Source organism: Uloborus diversus, chromosome 6 (assembly GCF_026930045.1).
Source record: "Uloborus diversus isolate 005 chromosome 6, Udiv.v.3.1, whole genome shotgun sequence".
NCBI lineage: Eukaryota > Metazoa > Arthropoda > Arachnida > Araneae > Uloboridae > Uloborus > Uloborus diversus.
The window spans coordinates 120,098,322-120,118,991 of NC_072736.1; the positions used below are offsets into that span (position 1 = coordinate 120,098,322).

General features: G+C 35.5%; 1 protein-coding gene across 1 annotated transcript in view; it reads left to right on the forward strand.

The window, feature by feature from the left end:
- The window catches only part of LOC129225283 (PAS domain-containing protein cky-1-like), a 183,030-nt gene extending 165,831 nt beyond the window's left edge, over positions 1-17,199 (forward strand). The window contains exons 6-10 of the mRNA XM_054859869.1: positions 7,428-7,612; positions 11,824-11,930; positions 12,379-12,532; positions 13,973-15,181; positions 16,720-17,199. Coding sequence (XP_054715844.1) covers positions 7,428-7,612; positions 11,824-11,930; positions 12,379-12,532; positions 13,973-15,179 — 1,653 coding nt within the window. The 3' untranslated portion in view covers positions 15,180-15,181; positions 16,720-17,199. The remainder of the gene's footprint in view (positions 1-7,427; positions 7,613-11,823; positions 11,931-12,378; positions 12,533-13,972; positions 15,182-16,719) is intronic.
- Positions 17,200-20,670: the final 3,471 nt, after the last annotated feature.

Here is a 20,670-nt window from a genome sequence, read left to right on the forward strand (position 1 = left end):
GGCAGATGTCTCATTCATTGAGAAGGGATAAAAGGTGGAAAGAGTGAAGCTTTCAAATGTTGAAGCAATGATCTCAAGTCACGTGATATATTTTAAAGTAGAGTATTGGAAGAAGTCAGGTTTCTTTCACTCGTTTCACGTAAGGCGTGTCTCCAACTCGTCGTAGTGGAACCATGTGACTTTCTCTACCTCAGCGTTTTCTAAGCCAATTATTGGACTTGCTCCCTCCAGTTACTTATTCCTGCACTAAAGTCTCATTGGAGAGGTCATATATGTATACGTAAGTAGATCTGCCTTGGCCCGCCATTAGCCGGAGAGTTTATTTGAATTGAGAATTCGATGTGTTGGATATTAATTACCTAGAACGGGTAAATTTCTAAGCTGGACTTGAACTTCATTTAAGAGGTGGTAATCATTCAGTAGCTCATTTAACTTCAATCGGCACGATTTTCTAAGTGAGACATCTTCGCCGTTTTTTGAAAACGATATTTGGCACTCTATAACTAATGTAAGTATCAAAACCAGCTAATAGAAGAAGTAGTTATTACACAAAGAAACTAACTCATCTATTTGCTGATTTCAGAGCTATATCTCCGTTTTTAAAAACCGGCAAAGATATCCCATTTGGAAAAGTTGACCCGGTTGACTGTTTGTTAATTAAAAAAAAAAACACTTCAACTTTTTAAGTACAAGTTTTGGCTGATTCAGGTTTGATAATTTGACACAACGGCCGAAATTGTGGAAATATTGAACTCGTTTCGGGAGAAATGTTTTGAATTTCATCAATATTCAGTGAAACTCGCTCATTGTTTAAGTTGAATGTTATGCAAAGCTTGTTATGGAATATTCGGGTTTCTTTAAACTTAGCTGAATGTTTTGTGTGTTTTCAAATGAACTTATAAAAAGGTCTTTCTACAGTATTTCAAAACGTCATTTATAATCTTTTACTTTGAAATATTTTTTTCAAATAATAACACGAAAAATTTAAATAATCTAATTAAAAATACAAGCAAAACTCTTTCAACAGGAAACTTTTATTTGTCTTCCAACTGTGTTTCAAAGCTTGATTTATACTCTTGTACTTTTTACTATTTTTTTTCGGTCTTATCGGAGTAAAAATCAAAAACAACTAATTCAAGAATAAATCTTGCTAATCAGCTTCGTTCGTGACAGATGAATCATGTTTTTCTACTTAGAACTTAATACATCTTTGCTCCGAAAAAATCAGCGGGTGAAACGTTAAAAAAAACATAAAATGTTTTACATAAAATACATTGCAAGCTCAGTCATTCATTCTGGGCTTAACTTACTGAAAATAGAATGTTTTCTTTGAAATGAAATACTGGTTAAAATTTTAGATTCAGTCAAATATATAACACAGCGGGAGCACCTTTTAAACGAGAGAAACTCAACCTCTTAGAAAACGAAATGAAGAATTTCTAATGACCAACTGCTCTTCGTAGTCATCATCTTCAGTAATCGCATATCTCACCATCAGCACCCAAAGCATCTCGGTTCTTCGAGTCGACCCCAGGTGGCGTGGGAGTGCCCTCAGGGTTTGACCTTTAACAGGATCCCCATATTTATTGATTTACGAGCCGTCTGATGACCCGTGACCTTTCGCGGGTTGAGGGGTGGGGCGACCCCGGCAAATTTTGATATCAAACATTCCCCTTTGTGGTTTTCCCTTCCCATAGACTAAACGATGATAGTCGGTTGTATTTCTGGAAGAACAGAATGTTTTCCGCCTGAAGAAACACGGGTTTGGTCTTTAAAAGAATGTAATCGGACTGATAGTGCTCTTAATTCCTAATCTTTCGTCGGGAAATTGATATTTCGTGGGTTTCTAAAGCACATCCAACTTCTTTTCCGCGTTTTGGCGGTAAATGGATTGGGTAAATGTCATCAGATGGTACGGCGGACGATAAAATCTGTGTTACATCTCGCTAAGGCTGTAGTTATCCAACTTTTACTTGATGTAAAAAGAAATCGAGTGCCATTAACATTTGCCGTAAAGCAGGTGTATTCAATATGTTGTTTCCTTTTTAGTTTACCGTTCTAAACTAGACAATACGTTTATCATGGGGTTTGTTTGTTTGTTTTTCGCATCTCCTTTTGAAACTCAAAGTAGTTATTATCTTTATTAAAACAACTGGATGTTGTTATGCTTCACCATCTCATGCATTAAAATCAAGCTTTTTTAAGGTAATGCTGTAGTTAAAGGGAGTGGGCGTGGGGGAGATCCGTCTCTCTAAATATTTGGTTTATTGTTACAAAAATAAATAAATAACAAACAAATAAATAAATGTAGATTTAATGTAAATTTGTTTCATACTACATTTTTCTAAAAAAAAAATAGTAATAATGCTCGTATAAATATCAGCTTTTTGAATTAAAGTATTCTGAACTGAAATTTTTGGGTCTAACAAAAATTCGTCAACTAGTATGACATTTGCCCTAAACAGGTGCTAACCCCACCCCAAACATTTGTTTTCCATCTGCAGCACTGATGAAAGGAGATCCTCTCCCTCCTTAAACATAAAGACGTGAGCTCTCTCTCTCTCTTATTGTAAAATATTCTCAGACTTGTATAAAATTGAACATTTTCTACATTAAACCTTTAAAATCTTGAATCTTTCATTAAAAATCTAATTTGAGTAAAATTTTGTTATTTTTTTACCCCCGATGCAAAAAAGAAAGGGTGTCTGTCTGTAGCATCGTAGCTCCTAAACCGATGAACCAATTTTGATTTTTAAAAAACATATATCTGAAAGGTTACTTGATCGTGGGTGTTGTTAACTAGATCTAACTTTTAAAGATTTTATTTATGGTAGATTATTAAAAACCGAATTAACATTCTTTCGTAATTTTGGTACTGAAAACTTACTCTTACGTTTAAAATAATGATACCAGTTGGAAGGACGGAATTTTTTATGTATGATCGCATTTGTATAGAACTTCTAAGTTATACAGAACTGGAATCATATCATTGCTTATTACATTTTAAATACAGTTCTAAACGATTGATCACGCGATTGGTAATAATTTCATCGTTGTCAGACAAGGAGAAAGCTCAATGATTTAAAATTCTTATCTATACTCATTTTCTATTTGCTAACAAGTCAAATACTTGTAATTGATGTTAGTATACATAAGCAACGCTTTTAAAAAATTTTCAATTTCTGCTCTAGATTCTGCTTTTGCGACTAACGAAACTTAGTGATTTTCTTTTCTTTTCCGAGTGTTTTCATTTTGATTACAAAAAATTTGGTTACAAAAAATGTTTATGTGTGTTCTGGATAACCAGATTCATCTTCATATGAAGTTTTCGGTCTTCGGGATCGAGGGTTTTCTAAGTTTTTGAATTTAATATTAGTTCTTGTTAACTTTAAATGTCGTATTATACGTTTGGTTCACAACAACTGAGAATCAGAGTGGTAGCGAAGCCAAAAAGTACTAAAATGACCAGGCATAACCGACGTTCTTCACCAGCAATCAGTTAAGAAAATGCTCCGAAGTAATAATCTTATCATTTCTTCAGCGGAATTAAAAGACCATAATAGCCAGCCTAATCCTGCCCCCGTTCCTAACATTACCCGTAATTCGCAGATGACCCGAGACGGTAAATCTTCGATCTCATTAGCCACCTCTCGTTAAAAAGAAACAAAAATGGAAAGGGGGGCCGTCACTTTCCCCCAGGTGCGGCAGAAGCGTCCACTCTTTGCGTGTGAAAGATCCACCCGTCATAGACTCGCTGGAAGCGTCATTAAGGGAGCCGTGTGATGTGTGCCGCTCGTTCTGTGTGCGATGCCCCCTTCAGAGCGGCAGCACACAAAGGGAAACTGCCTTTTTGTTTCAGGGAGAAGGGTTCCGAGAAGTTATGTGCGCGCAGTCGAACAATTTGCGAGGAATTATTAGTTTGGAATTGATTTCGTTCCGAGTAGCTGGGATTCCGGCTTTGAAACCTAGGCAGCGGTTTGTACAACTTTTTTGACACGCGAAGCAGTAAAAAGTTGTGAACGAATTTCGCAGATCGGTATGAGTTTTTTTATATTTTTTTAGGGGGCTGTCCATTATTGATGTCACTTTTATTTTCAAAAGAAAAAAAGACACCTCTAACAATGTGTCACACAAAAAAAAAAAAACAGCTGTTTTGACGCTAGAAGATGCCAGGGGTGCCCATCTAGGGATGGGGAGGTCATGGCGCAGTCTGTGCCATTGAAATTTTTAGGGGGAGGTGTTTTAAGGAACATTTTCCTCTTTTTCAGGAGGGGGGGGGGGGGCACCCGAACCAGGTGTTGTCTTCGTGGCATTGAGGGGGAGTGCGCCCTTGCTCATGGGGGGGGCGCCAAAGATGTTATACACTTTTAATGCTATGAAGCTTTTGATGCTATACACTTTTAAGCAGCATAGCAAACAAAGTCCCTTACCCCTCCTCCCCTTTTGTTACAAGTCACGCTATTTTTCATTTGCATATTGTTATCAAAACTGCATAATGTCCAACTTCTTGTAACCCTCTCCCATCCCTTTTGTCACAAATTGTCACACTTTTACGAACCCCTCTCCCCTTCAAAGTACCTCATCATTTGAGAACAGTCTCTTACAAAAATTAAATAAATAAATAAAATGCGGTGCAAAAAACAGGGATGAGATTCTTCAAGCTTTTTTTTTTCTACTTTTCGACTTTTCTTTCCTTTTTTTTTAATTTGAAAAAAATATCGGATTTTTAACCATTTACAAAGTACTTACACGATCTGAAAAACCCTGAAAGTCCTAGAATCTTTTTTTTTCAAAGCCTTGAATGTCTTAGAAAATTTTGTTAATATGCACATCCTTTATTAATAAATACATCCAGAAAGTCCTTTATTTTCTTTTATCCATGGAAATGCATCCCTTGGCTGATGCACGAGACAAGAACACAATGTTTTGGCAGAACGTGTTATTTTGAAAGCTCCTTCAACATGAGGATATTTTAGTCACTATTTTGGCATATAATATTATTGTACATAAAACATACCCTCCATAGTACATACTCCTCTAAAAAATGTCAAGGAGTATTTTTACGCCTTGAGAAAAGTTCTAGCAATATCTCAGCTTATATGTACATTACCATTATTGGATTTGTAATGGTTTGAAGACAAGAGCTCTGGGGAGAATTGCCCTAAACGTTTGCTCCCTGAATTACACTTTATTTTACTGTAAAACAGAATACCAAAAGAAAATAAATAAAAAAACCTCATAAGTCCTGGTTCGTTCTTCGCCTTACGTGATGTCATTTTACCAATGATGTTTCGTAATCATAATTGTTTTAATCATAGTTTGAAACGACGGAAACTTCGTGATGCTTCAGCAGCAATTTTCATCAGTCCATCAAAAATTTAATGTAATTGATTCCGAATGTGTGACTTTCAATGAGCTTTCGTGCACTTCAACTTTCTCTTAAGATAAATGAGATGTCAAAACGAATTGCAAAATTCAGGTCGTGAAAAGAGAGAGAGAGTAAGCGAACGAATTATCTTAAAAAGCTAGCGAAAACGAGAAATATAGTTAGGGTTTTTTTCACGGCGTAAAAATACTTCTTTTCATTTTTGCGAGGAGTGAAATTCATTTTAGAGGAGTCAAACATATGAAAATCATCACAGTGATTTACTCCATAAAAAAATAGCTTTTAAGGATAAAATGGAAGAGGGCTGGAAAGAAGAGATGTTGAATTTTAACATTTAGGATGTCTGACTGCTAAAGCTAAAATAAAAACCTACTGCCCCCTAGTCGTGCCTGGTCTCTTTGTAAAAATTTCAAAATCAGGCCCTACGTTTTACTACATTTTTGATGTATATTTCTGATTTTCAACGCGAAAATACGCTGGTAAGGGCGTGTAAAATATCTTTGTATGCAAATTGTTCGAAGTTTTAGGAAATATCTTCTTCAATAAAAGAAAATAGAGCTACTGAAGACTTCCGATTTGCGGAGATGGACGAAAAGTGCCTTCACCTGGCTAAACGAATATCCCGGATAATCGAATGTATGTAACTTTTGATGAAAATGTTTTGATAAAATGATATAAAATGTAAAATGTTACAATAAGACCAAAATTAAGTCAAAAGAGGAATTAAAAAAAAATAAATAACAGAAAAATAAATTAAATTTTTTAAATATGTCTCTGGATTTACTACTCTCATAATAGAAATTTAGTTAACTTTTCTGTTTTTAAAAATAAAATATAGATGCTCGGGTCTGCTTTTCCTTTGTTCTGCGACGAATTCTGTTCTGCAAATTCCTTAATATTTTTTCTGCAGGGGTGTTATCTCTCTCTTGATCTATATAATTTAGTAACATATTTGAGGCAGACCCGAATAATCTTCAACCTGCATAAACCGATCCCGATTAATCAAGAATCTGCCGTGCAATAGAACCTCGATTATTCGAAATTCTTTTAACCAAAATCTCGTTAAACTGAATTTTGTATTTTATTTTATTTATTTATTTTTCTGGAGAGTAAACAATATAACTTCAAGATCACCGGGGGAGACCATTTTTATTGTAGGAACCTAAATATTTGTACATTTTTATCACTTCTCCTCCCTTTCTTCCATCTCCATGCCCACCAATAAATTTCTTGAACACTGTAATGCACAATGCTGTTAAATTCGAATTTGAAAGTGAAGTATTGCTACATTAAGTAATTATATCTTCATTGCGTATTCACGTTTAAAATCAAAGAACAAAAATAAAATTAACCGCGCTGTTCGTAACAGTATAACGAAGAAAGCTTACTATATTTTAATGTCTTATTATAAAAATCTACTAAATTTTCTAGCTTCCGTGATATTTATTGAACAAATTGTTGTTTATGATCATAATAATATAATTGATCACTTAACATTAATTAGTAGTTATTTAGCAAATATGTAAGTGTTTGAAAGAATAGTTCACACTTCAACGGTTTCTTAATAGCCGTTTTAAGTGTCCTTTTTTTTAATCCAAAAATTTGGATTGACCGAAGGTGATGGTCTGGCCCTTTAAATGTTTCTAAAACTTTAACTTCGAAAATTTTCCGGGGGACTTTCACCAATGCCCCAACTTCCGTTATTCCTCCGACGTAACCATACACGCAACCAAAGAAAGAAAGAAAGATACTTGTCTTACATGTTATGAATGCCCCTTTTTCTGCTCTTAAAAACTGAAACTTGGTAAAGAAGATGGAAAGAATATGATGGCAGTTTCAAATCTTTGCCCACCTCGAAATAAAATGAATATCTGGCACTATGGTGCTTCCCTATCAATAACTTCATATTGAAAAAAAAAAGGCGGAGGAGGTGGGGGGACGCCAAAGCTTGGACACAGGGATCCCCTTTAAAATTAAAACATATAATCCCCATCGCATTTCTGCTATATTTCACGCATTTTTTATTTTTTATCCTGTCTAGGTGGTGTTGGTAGAGGGTCACTTCGTCAGCTTCCTCCCCCTCTGCAGCCGGAACGAGCCCGTCTTCCTGGCCACGTGCACTCCCGTCGCTATGCCCGAAACGCGGGAGTGCGTCGTGCAGGGCAGCACGTCGGTTTTCACCACCATTCACGCCATGGACATGAAATTCCTGCACGTCGATCGGATGTGAGTACATTTTTCTCTCTCAACTTCATATTTACAGCCCATTCATTTTTTTCCTGGCGGGATGATGCCTCTATTGAAACACTAACAAACCTCCTACGTTAAAGGCTATGTTAAAATACAGTTGACGCTCAATTTTACGATCTGCTTGGAACTACGGAAAATGTTCGTAAAATCGAAACGTATCGCTTTGCACTACGTATGATATGCCTATTTCCATGCTGAGTATTATCAATACTAAGTGATATTTTATTTTTGTTTTTGAGTCAAACAAAAAAAAAAAAAAAAAACTTAGCACAGACATTCAGAAATTTAGATCGGATAATCAAGGTCCTCTGACCACTTTAACATTTAACAATAATTTACGTGTTGTGTTGTTGTTGTCGTGGCTGGCAATTTGGGGTGGAAGATTGTTACAATTGAACTGAAAAGGATTATCTTCTTCTATGAAATTTCCTGTCACTGATGGTTCAATGGTCCCTAAGAATTCTTAGGAACGATCAACTTTGAGCTTAAAAGTATCTTTGAACTTCAGTTCGTAAAAAAGAGAGAGATTTTTGGTCATTTCTAGTTCGTAAATAAGACTGAAAAATTACATTGTTTCAATTGAAGATTTTTTGAGACTAGTGAATAGTTCGTAAAACCGTGAGTGTTTTTAAATTAAGAGTTTCGTAAAAATGGAGCGTCAATTGTGTTTGTTTTTTGCTGCTATCTCATTGTTATTGCTGAATTGCGGATCATGATACGCTGAAGTTATTTTTAATTGCGAACGATTGCTTTATTATTCTTAAAATAAATATATCCGAAAAGATCCTCATAGAAAATGATCCTGGCTAGTTATCCCTCCCTCCCCCCCCCCCCTTTTGCACTCACAGACGGGAAAACTGGCTGCTCTATACAGCAATGATATCAAGAAATATTGTCAGTAAGTGAGAGTATTTCTTTAATATCAAGATTAACTCCCAATGTGGTAGAAAAGTTAACCAGCAGTCAATGTCAAGAGTGAAAAAACAGATCGAAAAACAAGACGAGGAGGAGGGGTCTACCGATTGCAATCAGAAAAACTGTTTGTTGGACAAATTTATGCATATCATGTTACTAAATTTGTGCATCAGAATCAACAAGTTCGACGCAAAGACAAGCTCAGTGTCTATACTATGTCCGCAACAGTCTTATTATTGACTGTTATATATTTCTTGCTAATTCCAAAGCGGAAGAAAAGTTAACCTAGCTACGTTCACCGTTACCAGTATTGGAAATTGTTCAAAAAAACTATGAGGAGGTGGAGTCTCTTAATTATATACCACAAAGAATATTGTGGACCTAATGTCGCGGGATCTGAAGGTTCACACGTAAGACAAGTTCAGTTGCCTTATTGACATTATTTTTTGCATCAAGATTATCCTCAAGGCGGTAAAAAAGTTAGTCAGGTTATGTCATCAGTCGAAAATTGATGAAAAGCAACCTGAAGGTTAGGGGTTTTCCCAATTGCTCCCAAAGAATGTTAGTGAACTAATCTAGACTCATGTTACTTCTCTGTATCAGAATCTATAGGTTTCATGTAAGTCAAGTTCAGTCCTTTTATTAGCAGTATATTTGGTATCGATATTAACCCCAAGGAGGTAGAAAAGCTAATCAGACTGTCAGCAGTGTAGAATATTGTTCGAAAAACAAACTGAAGATGAGGAGGAGGGGGTTTCCCAATTGCACCCAAAGAATGTTTGTAGACTAATCTCGATTTATGTTACTAAACTGTATCAGAATCTATAGGTTTCATGTAAGACAAGTTCAGTCCTCTTATTGACAGTATTTTTTGTTATCGAGATTAACCCCGAGGAGGTAGAAAAGTTAAATCAGACTATGTCACCAGTAAGGAAAATTGTTCGAAAACAAGCTGAAGATGAGGAGGAGGGGGAGGACCTTCGGTAGCCCTTGTCGTGATCAGAAGCAAGCGACGCTCAAAGCGATGTTCCTCTGAAACAGAAGTGACCACCTGCGCCATGTGCGACTGCTGACCACGGGTCAAGGCGTCGGCAACCATTCCCACGGCCTTCTGCTCTTCGATTGGAACTGCGATAGAAGACTCATGCACCTGCTCCTGCTCCGGAGGAAAAAAAGGAAAAATACTTCGACCAGCGGTCTTTTAGGGGAGGGACCGTGTCTCATTGGGAATCATTGTTACGCGCCTCTTTTGTTTATTCTCCTTTTTTTTTTTCTTCCTGCGTGAGTCGTGACAAGTTTCGGTTGCAGTTTACGTGGGAGAATGGGCGGAATTTGGAATGAAGAGGTTTGCGTTATTTATTGGATTTCGGAGCGGTAGGTGGGCGGAGCCTTACGGTTGGAGGAATGGTAAGAAAAGGGCGAAATATGCAACATCAATAAATAAAAATGCGAAGCAGTTTTTCTTTCAAAGGCGAATCGAACGCGGCTATTTTCTCTGCTCGATCATCAGCATGAATTATTAATAGGGATATGGTGGTCAATTGGGATACGAATCATAATTTACAATGTTCATATTTCTTCAACCGGCTGCTACAGAAATTCAGCGATGGGATTTAAATTAGGCTGCGAATTATTTTGTTTTATCTTTCTTGTCACGTTTTCTATTCCTTGAATCAAATAGCTAAGATAAACAATGCTATATTTTCAAATTTGATATTGATTAGTCCATTGAGCGACGGGATATTAAAGGCGTAACAGAAAGTACCACGCAAATTAGTGGACATGGACTCCTCTTTATAATTCAAAGGTTTTGAATAATAACTTAGAAATGGTGATACCGTTTCTTGAAATTCAAGTGAAAATGAATCAAATATGAAATATTTAAAGGCATCAGGCGAAAATAATTATTCCGTTTACTTCTTGCCGATTCTTTTCCAGGTATACTTCCACTATTTTTCTGTTTAGAAACCATTACTATAATTTTATTGGGAGCGGGGGGAGGAGAAATTCTCCTTACTAGTATTCTCTTGAAGATAGCTTTGGAAAGGGGAGGAAACTAGATTGTGAAACCCCTTTTTGCCAATTGAAACATCGCCTCAAAAATCAACCGCCATTTATGTGAAAATATGAAAAATGGAGAAAGGGGTTGTATAATAACTGATAGTACACTAAAGTACTGAATTCCTCATACTTTAATCTCTCTGTACGTTCCCTGAGTTCCTAAAATTGAATATTTCTAACATTTGTGGAAGAAATTATTGAAAAAAAAAAGAGTAGCTAAAAGTTTCACTGTTATCTCTTTTTAAGTTACTCGAATCTGAGTGATTTCTGAAGACGTCCATGGCATGATTACTTACAAAAGATGATTAACGAATTTGTTTCATAGATTTCCATCTATGATTCGACAGCATGAGTTTTATTAATCGAATGTAATGCGTTTGCTCATAGAGTTTTAACTGTGTGCCCGTCTTCGTCTTTATACAAAACATATCGAAATTGTGCACGTCATCATCTTTACTGAAAAGAGTTCGAACTTGTCCACTTCTTCCGCATTCCACAAAACACATCGAATTTCGTTCATGTTCCACATGTCTTTGTCTTTACGAAAAACAGATTCTACGTGTTCGTGTCATCATCTTTACAGAAAACAGATCGAAATTGTACACACCTTCATCATTACACAAAGCAGTTCTAGCTTCTGTAATTTCTCATCATTTCACAAAATACATCGATTTTCGTGCGCATGCCTTCGTCTTTATAGAAAACAGACAAACTTGTACACGTCATCATCTTTATTGGAAACAGATCGAACCTGTGCACTTCTTCATCATTACACAGAACACATCGAATTTCGGGTGCATATCTTCGTCTTTACGGAAAACAGGTTTAACTTGTGCATGTCATCATCTTTACAGAAAACAGATCGAAATTGTACACGTCTTCATTATTACATAAAATAGATCGAACTTCTGTACTAACTGCATGCCGTAAATCCATTATTTTCTATTCGTTTTACTTGAATGATATTTATTGAGATCATAAACTATCATTATACGTTTCGCTTTTTATACTGTTATATTCAGATCATTAAGTGTATGGTTATTTTTCAATGCAGTGTTTTTTCTGTGATAATTTACCTGGATAAATAAGACCAAAACATTTTCAAAGTATATGAGCATCATGACATCGTTATGTATTAAAGTGACTGGTTCACGTTTGCGTTTTTTGAATGAATGATAATTTCTAACATTGTGAATTACTTTTTCTTGCAGAGGCGAATTCCACTTGGGCTACAGCAAATCCAGTTTGCAAGGTGTGTCATGGTACGAGCTTGTGCACTGGGAACACTTGAGAGAAGCCCAATCCAAGCACAGACTCAGTAAGTCCGTTTATGGTTCTTGAAGCATAAAAAAAAAAACACATTTTAATAAAACGAGTAACTTATTCATTAAAAACTGAAGAGCAGTCTACACCCTTTTCCCTTGAAGTTAATGAAGAGCAGAATGATTAAGCAGAATATTTAATGATTCGAGTGTTGTTGTCATGCACGAAAAGACAATCATAATTCCACCAAAAGGAAGGAGGCTTGTTTATTCCAACTGTCTTGATTTATATCGAAATGACAGGCGCTACACTTTGATGTCTGCTGTTATTAAACGAGACAAAAGCTTCCACCGATAATCAAAATGTGAACAATCAGTTTATGATCCATTATTTGGAGAATCATTGTTGATCCATGCTGCTCATAATCGTTTATGCATTTGTTTTATGAACATATTGCTTTTAAAAGCTTATTTATGGCTCTTTATTTCTTTCTCTCTTCACAGTCACGCAGTCCGAGCAAGAGAGGTCATGCATCATACTGCTACGACTTCAAGACAGTTCTGGCCGCTGGCTGTGGGTCCATGTGGTTCTGCAGATCAAAGATGGCACCGACACAACACAGCAGTCCGTCATAGTATGCACCAATCAGATACTCAGGTAAACACAAAAGCAAACTACGGCAAATCCTTTAAACCACGGTGACGTCATTTTCCACCATGTTGCCGAAGAAAGTCAAATAATACACAATGTTATATAATAACCACATCGTTCATAAGAATCACGTTTGTGGCAATGAAATTTGACTCAATATGGTGGCAGCATCCAAGTTCAGTAGCGTAGCTAGACCCGACTTTCGGGGGGGGTTACTTCTTTTATATATATATATATATATATATATATATATATATATATATATATATATATATATATATGTGTGTGTGTGTGTGTGTGTGTGTGTGTGTGTGTGTGTGTGTGTATAATTGCTTGGAATTTTTTCCTTTTCTTCTTTTTTTTTTCTTTCTCTTCTCTCTTCTTCTTCTCTTTTTTTTTTTTGAGACTAACTTTTCGGGGGGGGGGGTTTTGTCCCCAAAACCCCCCCCTTAGCTACGCCCCTGTCCAAGTTTATAGTATTTGCCCCTCAAGCTATAGCCACTTGCTTCAAAACAGATGATTTTAGTCATTTTTAATGATTTTTTAAAATAAAAACGTGTCAATATTAAGGGATAATTTTAATGCGAAAAGAAACTATTACATTATTTACATGATTGGGGAGATGTTTCAACAGTTGATTTCTTTACTAGCACCAACTAGTTTTAAAAAAGATTTATATTCCTTTATAGCAACGGCAACGTTTTAAATCACAGACATGCAAATTAAACTGCCACTGTTTCAAGGTGAAAAAAGAAATCTATGAGAATGCTTTCGGGGTAGATTGTTTGCATTTCAATGAAAAAATTTTCAACACTTTTTCATTTTGATTACGAATGAAAATGCAGCAGTTATCGGGAATTCAATTTACCTGAAGAATTTCGTCTTCTCGCTCGTTTAAGGATGCATTCGCGGGAAACGAGGCATGCACAAATTACTATGTGATAAAAGTATTGAACCAACAGTTGTTTGTTCAAAATAATTAGAATTAAATTAATGTTTAAAGAGCTTTATCCTGCAATACACCGTTATATAAAAATTTTGCAACCGATACTTTCTTAGAATTTTTGAAACTTCTCTTTAAAGTCGTTAATTATTAAGTCAGTCTATTTGATTCCATGAAAGTATGATCGTGGCTAATGAATATTATTGGGCTAGAAATGATTGACAAAAAAAAAAAAAAAAAAAATCTTACAGATATTTTTATATCAGTTTGGTTTTGTCTGCGTCTTATCTCATTGCTATGTTTCTAAGAGCTCTAAATCATGTCACAGGAAATCTAACAAATTAGCCGTTTTTAAAAGTGAACAAATACCTTCGTGCAACAAAGTAACAGCGGAAAACACAACGTTGAAAATGCAAATTAGCAACAGTGCGCACGCGTAACACTTGTCTACAATATATTGCTAATTAAACCGACTCATTTTGTCTTTTTTATTGTGTTTTCAGTGAAAAAGAAGCCGCCGTGATGCGAGCAAACAGTTGGCTGTATCAGTATTACTCCCTGCATTCCAAAATGCATTATGGTCTCGCCTATGAAGCTCATCCTTCCCGTCTTCCTACTTACTATTCAGCAATGATGCCTTACCACCCATCTCCCACGGAAGCAGCCGTCCCGCATTCCCCTTATCATCTACATCCACCACCACCACCTTTGAACGGATCGTCATCTCAACCACAGCCCCAAGCACCTCCTACAGTTCTCCAATACGGCGGTGTTCCGTATACAAGTTTACCATCAGAAACTGAGCAGGCGCGATGGCCCACGGCTGTCAAGAGGCCGGCATCTCCCACCACCACATCAAGTAGTCCCAGCAAATCTCCTTCCAGAGTGACCACATCCTCGTCATCGTCTCTTGGCCGAAATTCGTCCGGATATCCAACAACTGCTCCAGAAGTGGTTGTTCCACCTTCGGCCTACTATGGTAGCACCCAGGTTTACGCAACTGTTTCCTACTCTCACCTCGTCTCTTTGCGTGGTCAAAAACAGATGGATGATGAGTCTGTTGAACAGTCGCTAACCCCCACCAACACAGAAGAAGTGTCGGCCATGATCTCGCTGGCGAACAGACCGTCATCTTACATTCCGATAGCATCGGTCCTGTCGGAAAGCAATCGTGTGCTCTCTGATGGATGTACGGACGATCTTGTGAGGCGACAAGAAGATCCAAGTTCTCGTGGTCACTTCTTCTGTCCCTCACCACGAGCGACAAACAGGTTCGACCTTTCCTACATGCGCTACGGAAATCCATATTCCATGGTCGATCTCGATCACTGCAGAAGATTGTCCAAATGGGACAAAGACATTCGGCAGGGCTTCTGGAGTAACAGCGAGTCCCATCCTCACCTGGGACCCATGCAAGGTGATTGTTTTCCCTACACCGACAGCAGTTGCACCAAAACGTCTTTCTTAGAAACTGGACCACTATATCAGGACCTCGGACAAGATCAGTGTTTCAGGGCGAGATTCCTGGGATACGACATCCCTAAGAGAGAAGTGGACATTCTACGGATTTCTTCCGAAGATCACAATGGGACAGTCATGGAAAATCAACAAGACGTCTATAGCAACAGCAATCCTGCAAGTGCCAGGACGTGTCTAGTCAGGCCAAGCAATAGTCCTTCACCTCACAGCAGAGCTAGTTCAGAGTGCTGATGGTAAGTTAAATTCTCTGCTTGACGAAGAATATTAATTCGAAATTATGTTCCAAAAGTCAAACATTTTTTTACAAAAAATTGGGAAATAAATATATTTCCTTTTTTAAATTTATTATTTTTATTTTTTTAAATATTACTTTAACGTCGAAGGTCAGTAAATCTATGGATTTTTTGTATATTTTGCTAATTTGATAAAAATAGATTCGAAGTGTACTTCATTTGTACTGTTAGTACCGATTTTCGTTTCAAAATGATTTTAAGATGCAAATTAAATCGTGTCTGTTAAATTGTTTGTAGGGAAAGGCATACTATTTGTAATTAATTAACTGAAACTTCAAAAAAAAAAAAAAAAAATTATCTTTTTGCCGGTGAAAATCGTAATTATAACAATAATAATAAATAAATAAATAAACCATAAAAAGTTACAAATGCAGGTTGATTTGAAATAGTCGGGTGATATGGAATATAGGTTGTTTATTAAAACGTTGAAAAACTTCAAACAATTAGTTTCTTTTGCTGTTCTGGAGCTCCTGGTTTTTTATATTTGTCCTTTTTCCTAGTTGATCCTCTTTTTTTTTTTATATGGGTATGGGTAGTAGTTTGTTATGTACATACAAAAAATTCAGTTTTCCTGCCACCATTTGACTTCGACTTCTTTTTTTTTTTTTTTTTTTTGAACGTCGTAGTGTATAGGTAGGACAAAATTAGCTGACTTAACGCATCAAAGAAAGTCACATCCAAACTCTTTAAGAACAGAGTTATGTCAGATATTAAAAAGTACCCAGTATTCGATATACTCGACGCGTTATCTCGGAAAATGAATCTTTAAACCAACGGGTAATAGACAAAATATTGCCAGCTAAAAAACAACCACAGTAGAACGAGCTACAATCCGAGCTACATTTCACGACTATTTCATGTAGCCTCCTCTTATTTACATTTTTAGCAAATTTCTATTATTGATCAACATTGTAACTACCCCCCTTAGCAACAAACCTATCTAAGTGCGCAAATTTTCAATCCCAAATCGATATAATCAATTAGTTTTGGAGCAAAATCTGACGATAGCAGTTTGGATATGAGCAAATTTTCAAGTTTTTAGTCGCAGAAATCAATGGAGCTAATATCGGACGAATGTGTTCATGCCATTTGTCAACAGGAAAGGAGTAATTCTGAAACAGGATAATGCAAGATCACACTGCCCAAGACGAATCCAGTTAAAAAGAAACTGCGGATTGTTGAAGTTTGTCTCACCCTTTTATACTTCGACCTTTCACCATCTATTTAACCTTGATTCCGATCACTATGTGACAAATAATCATACATCCTGCTTCAGTATCAATATTTTTATCGGTCCGGGATTGAAAATTTCCACGCTAGGTGGCAAAAGGTAACTGATAACGAAGATGATTATATAATTGACTAATAATAAAACCAATTTATTTGAAAAAAAATAAAACAAAATTACTTTTCGGACTCCTTAATACTACAATTTAATTACCTACGTTAATTCAGGTTTTCATGTTCATCTTTCGCAGGTTTTTGCGCCGCGCAAGTGTATAAATTGGATTCCGCCGAGGGAAGGATAGAAGGTATGGCATATTGTCAGAAATTTTAGAATGGACTCAGTTCCTGAGATTCTAACCCAGTGCTACCTCACCACTCCTGTGCCAGACAGACACCAGATGAATCACGTGCTACTTGCAAGAACTACTCTCATTTGGCCATTGAAAAAAGACTTTCTGCATCAAGAAGTTTGTGAACTGATCATTTGGATGATAGACAATTTGAGCAAAGTGATTGTAAACAACGTGTGTGGGACTAGCTGCAAGAACAATAATTTCAGATTCAATCATAGTTAAGTTATTTTCAAACTGAAAAGGACATTTACAAAGTGCTGTCAGCAGTGTTGTGCTTAATTTTCTTCTTCGATCATGGTGCGGGTAAAAATTATGAGCAATACTCATTGGTGTCCACGTGGAAAGAGGAAAAGTAAATCCCCCACTCCCCTTCCCCTCTAATTTGTGTACCCCAAAACACAGAAGAAAATACTTCGCTATGCTTTTGATATGTTTGATTGATGTTTGACATTTGTTCATAAGAACGGGAAAACTCGATCAATGTAGATCTAACGAAAGTCAGATGTGAAAATTTCACTGTTTTTTGCAGAAAACATTTTTTATTCAAAAGTTCATTTATCTCGCTAAATTTTCTCAAATAATGGGTTTTAACCCATTTTCTTACCGATTAGTTTTGCTACGTAACAGCAAGCGAAAGTAAATAATTTACTTTCAAGTTCCTTGAGCAAGATTGAACCCACACCTCTCTTGGAACTAAAATATTGAATAGGTCGGTCTGCCTTTTATAGTTGTTCTACGGTGTTTTGTTTCCACAATAAAAACAACGAATTGGTCTGGAAAATTTTAGAAAAAATAAAATTGAATAGTCAGAGAAGGAGCAGTAATTTAATCTAGATAACTACAATCGATTTTAAATTTAATCCTGAGATACATGTACCTTAAGCTTAATTTATTCTTAAAATACTCCAACATTTGAGCAAAATCCTACTGGCCGGGCGCCCCATTCGGATCAAAAGAAGAAGCAGAGAGAATCTTTGTTTTGTGCAGTAAGTCTTAAAGTAAATGCATCCTGAGATGTGACTAACAAAAATCATTGCAAGAAATGGGATAGAAACCAGACGACTTTCGCAAATATAATTACCTCTTTCCTCTTCCTCCGTGGTCAGAATAGAATCTAATGCAATCCGGTGATACTAAATGAAACCAAAACATACTGACTCTATATTTCGCGAATGAGTTTAAACTAGAGCTTGTCCACTCTGCAATATTGTTAACTTATTTTAACGAGTGAAAGACCTGATTCAATCTTTCCATGCTCCCATCAAATTCAGTTCCCTAATGTCTTATACAACAAAGATTCAATATCATAGCTACGACAATCAACCAATTTATCGATCACTTTAAAATATTAAGCTTTATACTGGATTTTATTCCAACCAACGAGAAATTTTGAAATAATATTAGACAATTAAATTGTAAGAATGCTGTGTATACAGAAAAATTGTATGTTTATGTATAAGAATTTCAAAACCTTTGTTTTTGCTATTTCACTATACATTTATTTGGTTAAAAATATCTCCTCTGAAGAATAGCATACTTAGTCCCAGCTTAGCGTTGGAAGTTTGTTCTTTATTGCACTGTTAAACGCTTTAAGCATTATTAGTATTGTGGTATATAGAGACTTGAAATTTTTTATTCATAAAACTATTAAATGGCTACGTAAATAAAATGTATGTCAAGTTTTATGAAAATTTATTCAGTTGATTCAAAGCTACCTGCATTTAATCTTCAATTAAAAACTAATCTTGAATAAAACTAGAAGCAAGACTAAATGCAGATGCATTTCCTTTGTCGAATGGAACTCCAAATTTTACCGAATGATGATAATTTTGCCGAATAGAATTCCAAATTTTGTCGAATGATGTTAATTTTTCCGAAATGAATTCCAAATTTTGCCGAATCACAGGGAAAAATTTGTCGAATAAGGACATTTTTGGGAGGTCAACAATGACTTCCCATCGGGTTGCCTCTGTGTGTACTACCCGGGTTTTTTTATGCATAAACCTTAAATGACGCGGTAAATAACATGAAAGTCAGAATTATCAAGTACGGTGAAAATTGGGTCAGTGAATTTTGTGTAATTGGATGCGACGTATGCGTCTCTGGTCCGTAAGAGATGCGAAGCTACAACTATTTTCCAAAATTCGATTCATTCATAATTTAACTTCCATTTAATCTTCAATGCAAGATGAATCTTGAATAAAAGTTGAAACATGACTGTCTAAATGCTTTACTTTCAATCCATGTAATTCATTTAAGAAACTTTTAAAATAAAATTCCAATTTAATTTTTTTTTTTTTTTTTGCTAATGCAGTGGGACCCGTTGTTAGCGAGGACAAAGAGATCAAAAAAGAATTCGTTATAGCCGTAACTTTCTTACAGAAAGTTAAATAATAAGAAAAACGTGAAAGGGAATTGAAGCTATTACGTTATAGAGTCAAAAGTTCTCTGTATACAGCTTCGCTATAGACGGATGCTACTGTATTGGTTTTGACCACTCAATACCATGGAACAAACATAATTTATAAATTATTTGTACACGATAATTTATAGTAATTAAAAAAGAGCTTAGTGGATCAATGAGTCTCATGGTCCTTTCAGGGTTGATCAAAATTCTTTCAAATTTTTCAACACTAAACTTAAAATTCAAACCCAACCAATATAACCCAAGTATACTTACACCATACTTTTAAGCAATTTTCAGCACTTTCATCTAATAGAAACATATGTTACGCCATTTCAGTTTCAAACGGAAAGAAAAAAAAATCGTTGAAGTATGTGTAAATGCATTGTCGTCATGTCAAAAATTGTCCTATTGTTCGATGAGTAGTTCCGAGTTGCGTACTGGTGGGGCTAAACGGTTGGTGCTGGGATAAAATGAATAAAATCTTAGCCGTCCGTGGCAGTAGATACTGTACAAGATTGTAGTATTATTGTCTTCATGAAAATCAGCATATCATGTCCTTTGTTTTTGTAATATTATGCAGATGTTGGCAATGCTTATGTACAAAAATAAATTAATTTTGTCTTCTTACTTTTTTTGTATTCTTTGTCGTTCTTTTCTGCAGAATTCATTTTCTTCTTTTTTTTTCTTTTTTTTTAACATACAAAAAGAAGCATTATGCAATATTTTCATCGACTGCCACTTGCATAGTTATTCATCACTTGGCGATACGAAGAAAATGAAACTAATTTCTAAGATTCATTTTCAAGTAGAAAACTACAAATTTTAGCTAGCTTCTTCTTTGCGATATCAATTACTGAATTAATTTTAATTAGTTATCATTGTATTTCAGAAAATCTCTTAGCTAACGCAGTATTGAGTTGGAGAATGTCGTAAAGTGAAATAGTTAAGGTATCTTACCTTTATCAAAGTCGACAAATTGAATGATTGTTTTGAAAATTACAGTACATAAAGCAGAATAGTGTATTGTTTAATAAACCTTGCATTGAAATTTTATTTTCAAATTTTGGCAGTAAAAAAGAAAATATTTTTCCAATAAAATATTTTATATTCGATTACTGAATATGTTTTTCATCGAATGAATAAATGAACGAATAATTAATGAAACAATAAATGAAGAAATAATAAAAACTATTTAATTAATATGAGAAAAATAAATGAGTGAATAAAATAGCAAGTAAATAAGAAAATAAGCTGATGAATGAATACGTAAGGGAATTAACAAATTAAGGAATGAAAAATGAATTAACAAATGAATACATAAGTGATTTAATAAATAAGTATATACAATGAAGCATTTTATTTAGACCATTTCACTTTGCCCCCGTGCACTTTACAAGTTATATCAAACGTTTAAAATCAAAACATGCCTAATATAAATTAAA